This window comes from Chanodichthys erythropterus, chromosome 4, assembly GCF_024489055.1.
Source record: "Chanodichthys erythropterus isolate Z2021 chromosome 4, ASM2448905v1, whole genome shotgun sequence".
In the NCBI taxonomy this organism is placed as follows: Eukaryota; Metazoa; Chordata; class Actinopteri; order Cypriniformes; family Xenocyprididae; genus Chanodichthys; species Chanodichthys erythropterus.
In genome coordinates, this window is record NC_090224.1 from 6928369 (window position 1) to 6943768 (window position 15400).

General features: G+C 38.2%; 1 protein-coding gene across 1 annotated transcript in view; it reads left to right on the top strand.

Moving 5' to 3' along the window:
- Positions 1-3896: 3896 nt before the first annotated feature.
- The window catches only part of LOC137018395 (proline-rich membrane anchor 1-like), a 49035-nt gene continuing 37531 nt past the window's right edge, over positions 3897-15400 (top strand). The window contains exons 1-2 of the mRNA XM_067383017.1: positions 3897-4614; positions 5531-5681. Of these exons, the coding sequence (XP_067239118.1) occupies positions 4522-4614; positions 5531-5681 (244 nt within the window). The 5' untranslated portion in view covers positions 3897-4521. The remainder of the gene's footprint in view (positions 4615-5530; positions 5682-15400) is intronic.

Consider the following 15400-nt stretch of genomic DNA (forward strand, 5'->3'; position numbering starts at 1 on the left):
CATAAGAAAATTCTGGCTACATTAAAAATAGAAAAAGCACTAATTAGACTAACTCAGATTAATTGCATTACGTCTTATCGTTACTTTATATTCATCAATGAATAGTTGTCAAAAACATTTACAGAGAATTTTTTTAACATGGCAAAACAACCAGTTTATGCTCTAAATGACCAAAAGACTAATTTCAGATTGTTCCCTCAAGATTAATTAATAAAAAGTTTAAACATATGAGATCAACACAGATAATAATATCTCTTGTGGTGCCTTTTGTCTTCATGCAGTAAAGGTCCCAAAAATAGACTGAGGACTGAGTGAGTGCTTTATTTTGTTTATGATCATTTTAGATTGTTATGCTATCAACTTTCTTGAGTACACCTATACAATTTCGTAATCACTTATTCCCAGAGGTCTCTTTGATCTCTTTTATAACAACAACATTGACATAATGTCTACTGAGAGCATTCAGGTGGTCTGCAAAAGTACTTTATCGCCATGAAGCTGGCGCCAACTTGAGACAGAACCATAGGGTTGTTAAGGTGCAAAGTTCCCTCAAAATGTATTGAATCTGCCAAGAGAATACCTACTACAGCCAGTTTGATTCACAATCCAATTCCATCGTCAGCAGAAACCCCCCCCGGAATAGACTGAGGCTTTCTTTAGGTGAGGAAGAACAAATAAAGAATTCAAGACCGGGAGATAAGGGACAGAAATCGAAAAGACAGAGAGGAAGGAAAAGAAGCAGCGTGAGCTCATCTTGATTGAACATGGCCTAATGGCCTGGACTCAATTGGATGAACAATCGGACAGATCTACCTTAATGCACAAAGAGCCATCAATCTCTTTTTTTAACTAGATTACAGCACCCTTTAGGGTTGGTCAGCAGGCAGGGGAGACGACTGCTGCAGACCAAGCAGGACTTCCTGGCATCAAGCTGTTGGATCAGCTATTGTCTGAATACACCCCACCCTGTTTTGCGACCCTACTTCCTATGTCTAATCTACTCTGCAGTACGCCATGTCTCAACTAATGAAATGGCATTAACTTGGACTAGAGCCTATCACTAAAACCAAGCACTCACATTGATTCCTATTGACTACATTTATCCAGCACTCAGGAGAACGCATGTACGGTACCTGCATTTCTAATAGTGTTGCACTGTTTTCTGATCTTTTGTGAAAAGTATACAGAGGCAGGTAGTTTTTAAAATAAAGTATTGATTAAATAATACTTTGAATTACTGTAATTAATTTCGCATTATTGGGTAAAGATGTGTTTAAACTGCACTAAATAATCCTGGTGGTGTTTACCAAGTGAATAAATCAAAATATCAGCCAGTTGATTTTTAAGAGCCAATGAATGATCACTGTGATTAAACAGAAGCAACACATTGGAGACACACTGTCTGAGGTGCTGGCAGACTCTGACTCAGTCCATAAAACAAGACCTATAAATTAAGATTCAATTTATTCTGGGTAGTATTGCTTTGGTGATTTACTGCAGCAACCTCATTTAGGATGATCACATCAGAGGGCTCCTCAGTCTAATTAAATCTGATGAAGTGGGGGAGGGGGGGGGTGTCTGTCACCACACACACACACACACACACATATATATGTCATATAAAAAAAAAAAAGTGCACTAAAAGTGGTTCTTGGCTCATAATCATAGGGGAACCACTTTTGGTGCTATGTAGCACCATATCTTTAAAGGTCCCGTTCTTCGTGATCTCATGTTTCAAACTTTAGTTAGTGTGTAATGTTGTTGTTAGAGTATAAATAAAATCTGTAAAATTTTAAAGCTCAAAGTTCAATGCCAAGCGAGATATTTTATTTAACAGAAGTCGCCTACATCGAACGGCCAGTTTGGACTACATCCCTCTACTTCCTTCTTTAATGACGTCACTAAAACAGTTTTTTGACTAACCTCCGCCCACAGGAATACACAAAAAGGGGGCGTGGTCTTGTTGCGCTCCCACGGAGAAGAGCAAGAGTTGCGTTTGTAGAGTGTGTTTGTCGCCATGTCATCGAAACGTGTTATTTTCATCCCGCAGTCCAATCACCTTTGTTTGGCCTTCCCAGGGATGCTGTACTTAGAGATCAATCGTTACAATTTATGTTTAACTCGTTCCCGAAAATTATAATTGTGGTATCCTTACTGCAATAGTTAATGTTGGACTGCAGTGCACATAATGGACACAAGAGGGGACTATGTTTATGTATATGGCTGTTTTTCGTATGAGGTACTCTTCTGAGTGAGTGCTAACGTTGTACATTTTCTGTCGCTGCTTGTGGAGATTAAAGAGTTCAGTCTCTTGGGAATTATTGTCTTTTGTGTTCATTCGGCACAACACCACAATAATCCACATGTAAAACTATGTGCAGCACACGTTATGGTAAGAGGCAAGGTGCGCTAAGCTGCTGTCGAATCACAACACAGGAACCGCTGGCACAATCAGAACTCGTTACGTATTTCTGAAGGAGGGACGTCATAGAACAAGGAAGGCATCAGCCCGTTTTTATGACAGTGGAAACAGTGGTATACAGATAAGTAAATTATGTGAAAAATACTGTTTTTTTACACGCGAAATATGAACACATGTTATATTGCACACTATAAACACAATCAAAGCTTCAAAAAACCACGAAAAACGGGACCTTTAAAGGTGTCTAATGGTACCTTTGTCAAATGGTGCTATGTAGAACCCACAAGAGGTGCCATATTGCATTTTGTTTCTTCAACAAAAATGCTAAACAGAACCAAAAGTGGTTCTTTGGCTCGAAAAGAACCTTTAAAAGGGCTTAACAGGTTCTTTGTACAGCAGTAGTGCTCTATAGCATTTTAACAACCCCAAAGAACCACTGAAGAACCACTGAAGAACCATACAGGGGCTAAACTGGTTCTGCATATGGTAGAAGTGCTATATAGCACCTCAGTCATCCCAAAGAACCAGTGAAGAACTGCTGAAGAACCACTGAAGCATTTGGTTCTATACAGCACTTCATAGGTTCCCCTATGATTACGAGCCAAATAACTATTTTTAGTCCTATATAGAACCTTTTTTTTTGTGCTATAAAACATGGAAAATATTTTGATATTTTATATATTTTAATATTTTTTGATTGTCCTTTTGTTAGCTAGCTAGATATCAGCCTGTTAGCATTATTTGAAAATATCATAATTTGGTATTACCAAAAGACAAAATGACAAAAGTAGTGTTCATTGATTATAAAAAATTGATTATAAATTGATTATAAATTGATTATTAACACTGAATAAAACTTCAAAATTAATTAAATCTCTGTTAGGTTTTTTTACACTTTTAAAATCCTTATTAGTCAATGACCCATATATATATATATATATATATATATATATATATATATATATATATATATATATATATATATATAATATATGGGTCACTAATAAGGATTTTAAAAGTGTATATATATATTATATATATATATAGCACCGATGCATTATGCTTTTGTCATTCAGACACAAGCCTAACTATTTATAAAGACACCGGCACTTCCTTTTCTATACTTTGCTCCAGTACTTTACCACTTTTACTGCCATTTACAATTTCTTTATTTTATCTTTTCTTTATTGAAGTCTTTTAATTAAAACTATTTTTTTCTGCTGTTAATCAAATCCCATTTTGATGGTAATACATAGGCTGCACAAAAAACGTCCTTAAATTTACCACGCAAGCTAAAATTAAAATTCTGCCACCTAAACAAAAGCTGTGGATGGCAAACTGCCCCCCTCCCCCTCGGCTCTCTCCCTTACTGCCTCATGTGTCTGTCTACTCTGCAGAGTACATTCAACTCGCCCCGAATACATGCTCACTGTCTAACGCAAACGTAACCCTAATGTTCCTCGTTAAATACATATTTTAGCTAAATCCGGAAGCGATAAAAAACGTGTTATTTCGTCGCTAATGTAAATGGCTATTACATTAATAACAGTGCGTTATCTTGGCGCGCGTCTCTCAGTGGACGCCTTCACGTCAGCTGGTGCTGTAGAAGTAATGAAGAGGTGAATCCACAGTCTACAGTTTTGGGACCTACTTGAGCACCGGCGTCCGAGCGATTCGCCGAGACACCGTGTGTTCTCCGTGCTGTTTTGAGTGTCAGTAACTTCTGTGCCGTGTACTGCCATCATCTCATCATGCCTGGCAAGAATTGAATCCTGATTCAGCGCTCGACTCACACAGAATCGCGCGCGGAGAGAACTTTGCTTCGCAACTCTTGTGTGGATACGGCACGCGCCACGGCAGCGCGCGGAGGATCAACAACTTTCCTCAGAAACAGCGATAGCGTCCTTCCTATGTTGCTTCAAACCCGTCCATGTCACCAATTATTGTCGCTCTAATTGGACGAGAATGTTTCAGAGACCATATCTGCTCAAACTCGGGGAAAACATCGTTGGTAAGCCTTGAGAAGCGGATAATAAATGACTTTTATGCACCTCAGACTCGCGTCCTCACCAGGTGGACTGTGAAGAGACAGAAGAGGAATGTTTATCCGAAATTTATTGCCGCTCAGTTTGGGGTTTTTGCCGTTTCTGTTCAGTCACTGTTTTCTCTCAGTATTTCTTCCGTTATTGCAGGTAAGTTGGACTGAGTAGTTCAGTCGTTGATGATAATTCATAGTCAAGTACAATAACGGACTGTAGCGAAAGTGCACGTGCAATAACGATCACAGTGTTTGACCACTGCGCTGAGATTGGTCAAACCATGTATGAATATACCTAGCTAATATTAACATATATTCTTTTGTATTTGTATACTTAATCACTGTCAGACCCCATTGTAATTTAGGAATTGAAAACTATTAAATCATAAAAGGCATTTAAATACGTAATTTATATGTTATAAATCATTAACTTGCGACAGTTCAAATTAATATGCTTAGATTTGATTTGGAGATTAGTTTATGACTTGAATGCACTTGATGGTTGAAAGAAAACATACATGTGTAATATTTTGATCTTACACATCTAATAGTAGTATTTACTATAAGACCAGTGCTTTATTATGCACTACTTTTTATTGAAAGTGCATCCCCTCCCAGTTCCAGCCCTGATTAAAGTCATTGATATTGAACTGTTTTCTGGAGACATGGCTTTTGGTCCTTTACTACTGTCCCCTGTGGCAACAGTGCTCACAAGACTAGCAAAAGTGTTTCCAGGATGGCCTATTAGGGGGAGGCAGTGTCAGGGTTCACCCCTCAATACTCCCACTCCTCTGGGGGTCTGAGGCTCTGCGGTGTGGGTGGGTGCTCTCTTTGAGAGACCTCAGCCTCCACACACCCTTCATTCTCCACTTCAGTGGGAGGGAGCTCCCATTCGCCAGCGTGCCGAGAGAAAAAAGAGAGTGCTTGTGTTGTTGTGGTGTTCTCTTCATTGTAAATTGTAAGTACTATTGTGAAAAATTTACTATGCAAGTTTTTGCTGTACTAAAATGGCATGGTGATGAAAGTGACAAAAACACTAATCGAATTAGTGCTTTTTTTCTCTACCCTAGTTTGCAAAAGGGGAGCTCCAAAAGTCATGCTCCCAAACCACAGTGGCACCGCTGGAAGGGAGCTGCCAGTTGCCATGCCAGTGTAGGCCCTACCCACCGTTACCGCCTCCACCCCCTCCTCCACCACCCCCAAGGCTTCTGGCTCCAACTGGTGAGTAGCTCTACCCTGTAATGTCACTGCAGTCCTGATTCATAGTTTTTAGAAACGTGAGGGCTAGACATCTATAGAACTGCTGCTCAGGTCTGTCAATATTACATATGTTTCAACCAGTGAATATTTACATCACCTCTCTAAATAAGAAAAATAAATATATGTGAATAAACTTTTGGCACTTGCGTTTCACAGTTGCCCTCCATATACAGCAACCGCTGCAGTATTTCAATCAATAAAAACAGCTGGAAGTTCTAAGACACTTAAAGGGATAGTTCACCCAAAAATGAAAATTCTGTCATCATTTAATCCCCCTCAAGTTGTTACAAACCTGTATACATTTCTTTGTTCTGCTGTATACAAAAGGAGGATATTTGGAAAAATGTTTGTTTCAAATTCAACATACAGCACTTATTGATCATGTGTGTTATATACAGGCAAGCAGATGAGCCCAGAATATGAATGCAACATGCTAAATTGCATGTTAATGGTTTTCTTATATTGTTTTTCTAAGGTAAAATGCTTAAAGGGTTAGTTCACCCAAAAATGAAAATTCTGTCATTTATTACTTACCCTCATGTCGTTCCACACCCGTAAGACCTTCGTTAATCTTTGGAACACAAATTAAGATATTTTAGTTGAAGTCCGATGGCTCCGTGAGGCCTCCATAGGGAGCAATGTCACTTCCTCTCTCAAGATCCATAAAGGTACTAAAAACATATTCAAATCAGTTCATGTGAGTACAGTGGTTCAATATTAATATTATAAAGTGACGAGAATACTTTTGGTGTGGCAAAAAAAGAAAATAACGACTTATTTAGTGATGGCCGATTTCAAAACAATGCTTAGATAGCATCGGAGCATTGTGAATCTTTGTGTCGAATCTGCAGTTCGGAGCGCCAGAGTCACATGATTTCAGCAGTTTGGCGGTTTGTCCCGCGATCCGATTCATGATTCGATACACTGATTCATTTATGCTCCGATGCAGAACTGTGTGTGTTGCATTCATATTCTGGGTTCATCTGCTTGCCTTTATGTAGTATGTTTTATTAATAAGGTGTACGCTGAATTTGGTCCTCTACTATCAATGTCTTAATGCATGAAGACAAATTAAGCATTTTCTTTCATATGCATTCATATACTATGCATCTGCTTGCCTGTATGTTGTAGGCATTATCAGTAAAGTGTATATTTTTTTAATATCGCTGTCTTAGTTCATTAGTACCTAGTACAAACTGCTAAAATAACTGCCGGACAGTGGAGGAACTCCTTGTTTTACTCCTTGGTTCATAACAGTGGCAAACGCTGACCTCAGCGAATGTTTGAAAATGAACACAGTAGGGCTGCTCCCTAATAGTCAACTAATGTTAGTTGACCAAAACTTTATTAGCTGGCATGTCGCAGGAAAAAAAAAACTCCACAGGAAGTGGAGTAAATGAGTAGTCCATGAGGGACAGATTTTTAAAGGGTTAGTTCACCCAAAAATGAAAATTTGTCATTAATTATTCAACCTCATGACGTTCCACACCTGTAAGACCTTCGTTCATCATCGGAACACAAATTAAGATATTTTAGATGAAATCCGGTGGCTCAGAGAGGCCTCCATTGACAGCAATGCCATTCAAGCTCTCAAGATCAATAAAGGTACTGAAGACGTTGTTAAAACGTGACTACAGTAGTTCTACAATAATTTTATGAAGCGACGAGAATACTTTTTGTGTGCAAAAAAATATAAATAACGACTTTGTTCAACAAGTTCTTCTATTCTGTCTTGGGTCTGTGACGACAGCTCACGAAAGCAGCACGACACATGCGCGGGAAGAATTTTAATTGTTGGGTGAGCTAACCCTTTAACAGTGGATCCTTGTGGTGATTACAGTATGTCGAGCAGGAAATCCAAACATTCGCCTATCATCCATCACCTCAAATATGGCTTATAATGTAAGTAGTAGCCACTCTACATAGCTGTTTACTCTATTGTTAACCTAATTAAATGTGTTTGTGTTTGTGCGGAGTGTGGAAGCTACAGTATTAGCACAACATGGAGGTGCCTGCGCAGTCATTTGCATTTTTTCCTGATAACAGCAGAAACAACTTGAAAAACTCACAATAACAGCAAAACATTGTGCTTTTGTAAAATAAAGAAAACAAACAGGATGCACTTGCTGCTATCTCGGTCTCCATGACCTAGGCGGCAGAACTAGGAAAATCTGTAACACTATTTTAAGGTGATGTAGTTACATGAAACTATATGTACTCACTATAATAATAACAGTAAATTATGCTTAATTATGAGTAAATAATCCTAAACCAAACCCTAAACATAATAGTAACTTTATAGTAAGTATGTGTAGTTAATTAATATTACTCAGCACTTATCTGAGTAAGTACAATGTAACCACGTCACCATAAAATAAAGTGTAACCAAAAAATCTTTAGTTGGGGGCAGCCCTAGAACAAATTTTGTAAGCTCAAACACATTTATCTGCATCACCTCAGAGAGGTGTTCATGTAGCTTTCCGTGTGTCACAAATAAATCTTGCAATCCAGGATTTTATCTCAGTGTCATGTTGCCAGATTCTGCAGTGAATTCAATCCCCAAAATAAATGAATTGGCTGTGGCTGCACGCCTTGCCAGAAAGACAGGCGAGTTCGAAGGTAGCTTATAAGCAGTTTAATAGATTGCTCTTCTTGTTGAAACAATTTTCATTTCCTGACATTTCCCGTTTTGAGAAATGGACATGGCCGGTACATAGTACGTTGCTGTTCGCAATTGACACAAAGCTCAATCCGCTTCATTACAGGGGGAGGAAATTTTAGATTTGTCATCAGGGGTCCCTGTCAGGCTCTCAGGATAGCCAGATCAATGAGGCCACAGCTTTGAAAGGGTTGTGAAATCAATCTGCTTCTGGAGTTTTAGCTTTCTGGTTTAAGCCTGAGTAATGTACTCTCACAACAACGGCAAGTTCTTGGGGAAAGACATTCATAAGAATTTATGACAAATACATTAGTATGTGCCTTGCATCAATACCTGCCTCATGCATACATGCTTGCTAATGCTACTTCTTCAGATATGAAGTGAACAAAATCAATTCGGTTGTTAAGTCTGACGTCACGCGGCAGCGCTTCCGGGTCCTAACGCTCTATCACATACCACAAGAAAACAACAAATGGTGCTAATATACACACACGATGTGGTATAATACTACAAAAAAATTATAATCATAACCTTTATCTCCATACCAAAATTCCAGATGGCCAGACAATGATTCATCTTTTATAAATCGTTAAAATATTAATGTCTGTGACGCTGTGAGCACGGAGACTGTTGTGTAGACTGTAAGTATTTAAAATGTTTAACTTTTTAAAATGATTGATGTTTAATATGAATAAATAGCACTCATAAACAGCCGTCGATGGCAATCTCAAGTGAAATGAGTGGCTTGGACCCGGAAACGGCGTTCCTTATGTCATGACTTAACAAGCGGATATTTACCATGAGCAGCCTGAAAGACTTTAATATTATGTTTTCAGTCTGTGTCATGAAATGTTTGAGGGCGAAATGCAACATAGCTATTAACAACCATGTGAGGGCTGTGGATTTAACTGTAAAAGGCGGTTTTGATAAGTAACCAGTTGAAGGCTGGTGACAGGCTTAGCCTTTAGGGGCGAAATGGCTTTAACATTAGCTTTTTAAAATTATTCATGAGGAAGTTGCATTTAATGAGGACTCCCACACCTGTCGTTATTGAAGCAGCGATAAAAGGTTTAAACTGAGCAATGTATTAGTTGTGCAAAAGGAAAGGCGGCTTCAGAGGGCCTGATTGTAATAAGAAGCGCTACCACCCTACACTTAATAGTAGGATTAAATATAAGTTTGACTTTGACTGAATATTGGAAGCATCCTGCTGGATAAACTGATTCTTGAAGTAGTAACTGACATTCTTAAACACCCAAAAGACCAGACTGATACAGATAAAATAAGATTTTTTTTTTTAAATGGTCATTTATCACACATCCACTTATCTAGTCCAATAATTGGCCACAATGCATAATGCTATGCTGTATTACTCTCTGTTGTAATGTCTCCATAATAATCCTATTGGAGAATACACATAGTACTGATTAAACCCAGAGTATTGTCAAATTGCACACATTTTTATCTCAAGATTAGTCTGCATCTATTTTTAACAGAACTGCTAAGGATGTAGATGAAGGGAAGTAGATTAGATGGAATTGCTCCTGGGCTCTTGGAAAAGAACACACTCTTTTTAAGCCCAAAAAAGGACATGCGTGGCAGTCAGAAACACATGGCGAACACTGCTAACCTTACAGAGGTGCTCAGAGACATTAGGATTGTCATTGTGTCAAATTATAGTAGCCTAAAAGCCATAAGAGCCCATCTTCTCAAGCGTTTACCTTAAGCTGTAAAGAATTTGATATTATTTTTATGGTGCTAGCCTATGTGTCAATCAAGATGTTTGCAGTGGCGGTAGTGGTAGCAAAAAAGGAAGTAGGATTTTTTTTTTTTTTTTTTTTTTTTTACATTTTTACATTACCTTTTCCATCATCTAACACAAACTAACTTAAAATTAATCTTTTAAAAACATTAATTATATATATTTTTTAAATAATCTTTAGCAAATCTCAAATTGTACATTACAATGTTGTGATGTCAAAATTCACTTATAGCATTTAAAACAATTGATTTTAGATTTTTGGTGTTTTTTGTTTATTTAAATAATTTACATGTTTGTTTTTAATTTATTTAGGTCAAAAATATAAGAATGTGCATTGTTTATGGGCAATTGTTTTGATGTACAAGATGTTATTCTTTAAAATCTAGGCAGAAAGTCGCTGCCTAAAAAACAACAGGATATCACAAAGAGCTTGAAAATGGCAAGTACTTATTTCCTCTTGTCAGCCATTCTGTCAGCTTGACTCCCCCTCCTGACAATCAAAGTAAGGGAAAGAAAAAGCAAAGCTAATGTCTCCCTGTCCAGAAGGCTGTTTTGTCTTGCAAGTGTATGTGCCTGTTTATGCTAATTCAAAGCATTGTGACACTGTCACATAAAATACATATTTTACCACTCTATTTATTACAAATATTTTATGTATAATAGAGTTTTAATTGGTTTACATGTTTTGTTTTTAGCCATTTTATTCCTCTTATTTTAATGTGTGTATGTCTTTAAATGAGTATGGGTCTGCCTGTTATGTGACTGATCACATGACAGGAATCGGGAAGTAGACCAGTACAAAGGAGGCAGCATGGCAAACAATCAACCCCTCAATAAAAATGTGATCACCTGTTAGCTGGACTGTGGAGTTACATTTTATGGACTTACCTTTCCAGCAAATCACATCACTCTGCATTGGATTAACACTTCCGTGGACTTTTTATATACACTGATGGACACTTTCATATTGGGACTTACTTCACGCTTGGATTCTTAAGGACTGTTTTAGGGTATGGTGCAAATGGACTCCACGCTTTTAAACAGCCTAAGTTATTCTAGTTTTATTGTGTTGTTTTAAGTTCCATGTGGAAATTGTAAATACACTTTATTTATTCACTTTATTTCTGTTGTCTGTCTCATCTTTTTAAAAAACGTATAACTTCTCACACAGTTTAATCTGACCCCATTTTAATCAATGTAAATTCGACCAATAGGGCAGATCGTTACAGCATGTCAACATTAATTAAGCGTTTCGGTATCTTAGGATGTAATTAAAGGTGCTAAAGGAGGTTTAGGATGTTTTGTTTTATTCATTTTTTGCAATATCACTTGAAACTGTCTTTACTAACTGATAAAAGACTATTTATTAGGTGCACTGAAAGGAATAATATTAATATACATCATCTATGCATGAGGTAGGGCCTTAAAAACATCAGCTAATTGGCCCTCTGGTTTGTCAATCACTGCCATGACGTTCCTTGTGCTAGACGTGCGCGGTTGCGCGCTCCAGTAACTTTCCACACTCTAAAGGTGCTGCATGCAATGTTTTTGTCAGGAGTAACAACTGCAGATTATGATTTACCTGCAGTGAGTCCGTCATAATGAATCCACTAACACGACACAGCGAATGCCGGTGGTAAACACTCGTGTTCCAATACTCGTGCACGAGTTTTGGGAGGCGTTCCCTCGAAATGAGCTGTGAAGGAGGGGGGTTGTTCTTACGCATGCGTTCATTTAAAAAACTCACTAACAGTCTTTGGTTTCTCAGTCGACGAAAAGATTCTCTTTAGCACCTTTAAGTGTAGCCAAATCAAAAACACATTGACACAAAACACAAAGCGAAACAAATTAATCTCTCTGTATCTTCTCATCAGGTGAATCACGGCAGGTGACAGCACTTTTCTGTGATACTAGGCAATGTTTTTACTTATACAGCATGAATGAAGAAAATTCTCCCGCTTATGACACTTCTGAATTATTCAAATGTGTGCAAGTAGGATAGCTTGCTATAGGGAAAATTGCTGTGTCAGAAGTGTAAAATTGCCCCACACAGTGAAAGGCAGTTAGGGGCTCTGCTTTATTTTTTTTTTGTTTTACATTTTGACAAAACCTTGCTTGTCTACAATTATTCATATCCTTTCTCAATAATCAATGACAAAGTCTTTATTTTACATCACAGCTGTCAGTTATAAAGGTTTTATAATTAGTGACACGTTTTTTGTTTTTTTTTAGCATTTTTTCACTGGGGTTTTGGACCACTCCTCTTTTGCATAGATCTCCAGGTCCTTGAGGTTGGAAGGCTTCCTTGCCAACACTGCCAGAGGAATGGGGAAAAAGCAGGCTGGTTGGACATTTTTTAAAACTGATTTTAACTTGAGTGCCGTGTTTTTAGAAAGCCGTGTCATGCTTGTCATGCTTGAGATGCTGCAAAAGACGCAAGACACGAGCAACAGTCAATAGAAAAATAATGGAAGTAGCGCAGTGCAATGGAACGGTCCCTAAGGGGGCTTTCAAATCCAGGGGCGTTTGTTCCAGGCGCCCCCACAGCATTGGTCTGGTTTCACACTCATTTTATTCTTTCAAATCCCAAATGACACTTGCATCTACTGTATATGTGTTGTAAGAAGGCGGCTTTCTGAGACAGTGGGTTGCGAGCCATTCATTTACAGGTAGTCTCGGGTTCGATACCCCACTGCGCTCCTGGGTCTGCATGAAAGCTTTCACATTACCAATTTTTCATGCAAACCGTGCCCCATTTTGAACTAAACTGCCAGTGTGAAAGCATCCTAAGTACTGATAGAGTGGATTATTAAAATAATTTAAATTGTCTGATTAATTTGGTATAGGAATCTCTGTAGTTACTACTATAAGGCTGGTTGGTCTATTGTTTGGATGTGGGCATTATATTTATTTATAACATCTGTATATAATTACAAACCCAATTCCAAAAAAGTTGGGACACTGTACAAATTGTGTATAAAAAAGGAATGCAATAATTTACAAATCTCATAAACTTATATTGTATTCACAATAGAATATAGATAACATATCAAATGTTGAAAGTGAGACATTTTGAAATGTCATGCCAAATATTGGCTCATTTTGGATTTCATGAGAGCTACACATTCCAAAAAAGTTGGGACAGGTAGCAATAAAAGGCAGGAAAAGATAAATGTACATATAAGAAAGTTATCATCATTTACAGTGCACAATGTCATCCAAAGATTCAGAGAATCTGGAACAATCTCTGTGTGTAAGTGTCAAGGCTGGAAAACCATACTGGATGCCCGTGATCTTCGGGCCCTTAGATGGCACTGGATCACATACAGGAATGCTACTGTAATGGAAATCACAACATGGGCTCAGGAATACATCCAGCAAACATAGTCGGTGAACACAATCCACCGTGCTATTCGCCGTTGTGGGCTAAACCTCTATATGTCAAAAAAGAAGCATGGCCCAGAAGCGCAGGCATTTTCTCTGGGCCAGGGCTCATTTAAAATGGACCGTGCCAAAGTGAAAAAAAAAGAAAAAAAAAAAGTGGACGCCATGTCATCCGGACTAAAGAGGACAAGGACAACCCGAGTTGTTATCAGCGCTCAGTTCAGAAGCCTGCATCTCTGATGGTATGGGTTTGCATGAGTGTGTGTGGCATGGGCAGCTTACACATCTGGAAAGGCACCATTACTGCTGAAAGGTATATCCAAGTTCTAGAACAACATATGCTCCCATCCAGACGTCGTCTCATTCAGGGAAGACCTTGCATTTTCCAACATGACAATGCCAGACCACATACTGCATCAATTACAACATCATGGCTGCGTAGAAGGAGGATCCGGGTACTGAAATGGCCAGCCTGCAGTCCAGATAGAAAACCCTTAGAAAACATAGAAAACATTTGGCGCATCATAAAGAGGAAGATGCGACAAAGAAGACCTAAGACAGTTGAGCAACTAGAAACCTGTATTAGACAAGAATGGGACAACATTCCTATTCCTAAATTTGAGCAACTTGTCTCCTCAGTCCCCAGACATTTGCAGACTGTTATAAAAAGAAGAGGGGATGCCACACAGTGGCTTTTTGAGATGTGTTGATGCAATGAAATTTAAAATCAACTTATTTTTCCCTTAAAATTATACATTTTCTCAGTTTAAACATTTGATATGTCATCTATGTTGTTTTCTGAATAGAATATTAAAATTTGAAACTTCCACATTATTGCATTGTTTTTATTCACAATTTGTACAGTGTCCCATCTTTTTCCAATCAGGTTTGTAAGAGAAGGAATCAATTTAGGCAAGAATCGTGACCTACTGCTAAAGCGACCCTTCTGAGTAGTTTCCGGGATCTGACTTTCCTTATTGATTTAATTAGCTTTTTATGTTGGATGGGATGCCAGCAGGCAGTTGAACGACCAACTGTTATTTCACTCAGAAACTTGGCAAAAGGTTTAAATCCATAATAAAAGTGCACCAGGCAGCACAACAAGAAAATTAGCTTACGGTATTCACCAAAGGTCAAAATAAATGAGGAGAGATGTTATGATGGAAAAACAGACAATCACAGACAATTCTATCTGGCTGGGATTAGATTTCAGTGCTGTTGTCTGAGATGTTTGAAATATTTAGCAAGCAAATTATGTAAATTAATGAAGGCTAATATTTAACTCAGACATTGACAATAATTCAGTTATGGTGAGAAACATTATTTTCGTTATGTTTTGAAAATAGTTTAAAAAAAAATCAATCAAATTGTTGATAAAATCTTAATATGAATTGTACATGTGTAAATGTATGAACAGGAGATATTGCAATAGGAGTCAAGCAATATCTCTTTCTAGCACTTGCTCTTCCTCTTGCGCATCAAGCCCAATGCCGCTGGCAAATGTCAGGAATTGTGGTGGAATGTCAGGAGTCACGTTCTGGCTCAACCACATCTCCTCCACTGAACGGACAAGGACATGCTCGCAGGTCTGGCCCTGCACCAGGCTCCTAGCTTTAATTAAAGAGGGCTTTAGGATGTGTGCCAGAGACTTTGGAGAGTCGCCTTCATCGATCACCCTCACCGTCTCATCTAGCTTTCCACACCCCCACAGCTTTTGAATCATCTTTGTACTCTCTTTTTATTTTTTTAATTTCACCACTCATCATCATTGGATGATGGAGTGATGTTTTTCCCGCTGAGTATGACTAACTAGGTAGGATGGGGGAAGCAGCAGTTGCCTGCAGGCTCTGCACTGACCTTTGCTTAGATACACTT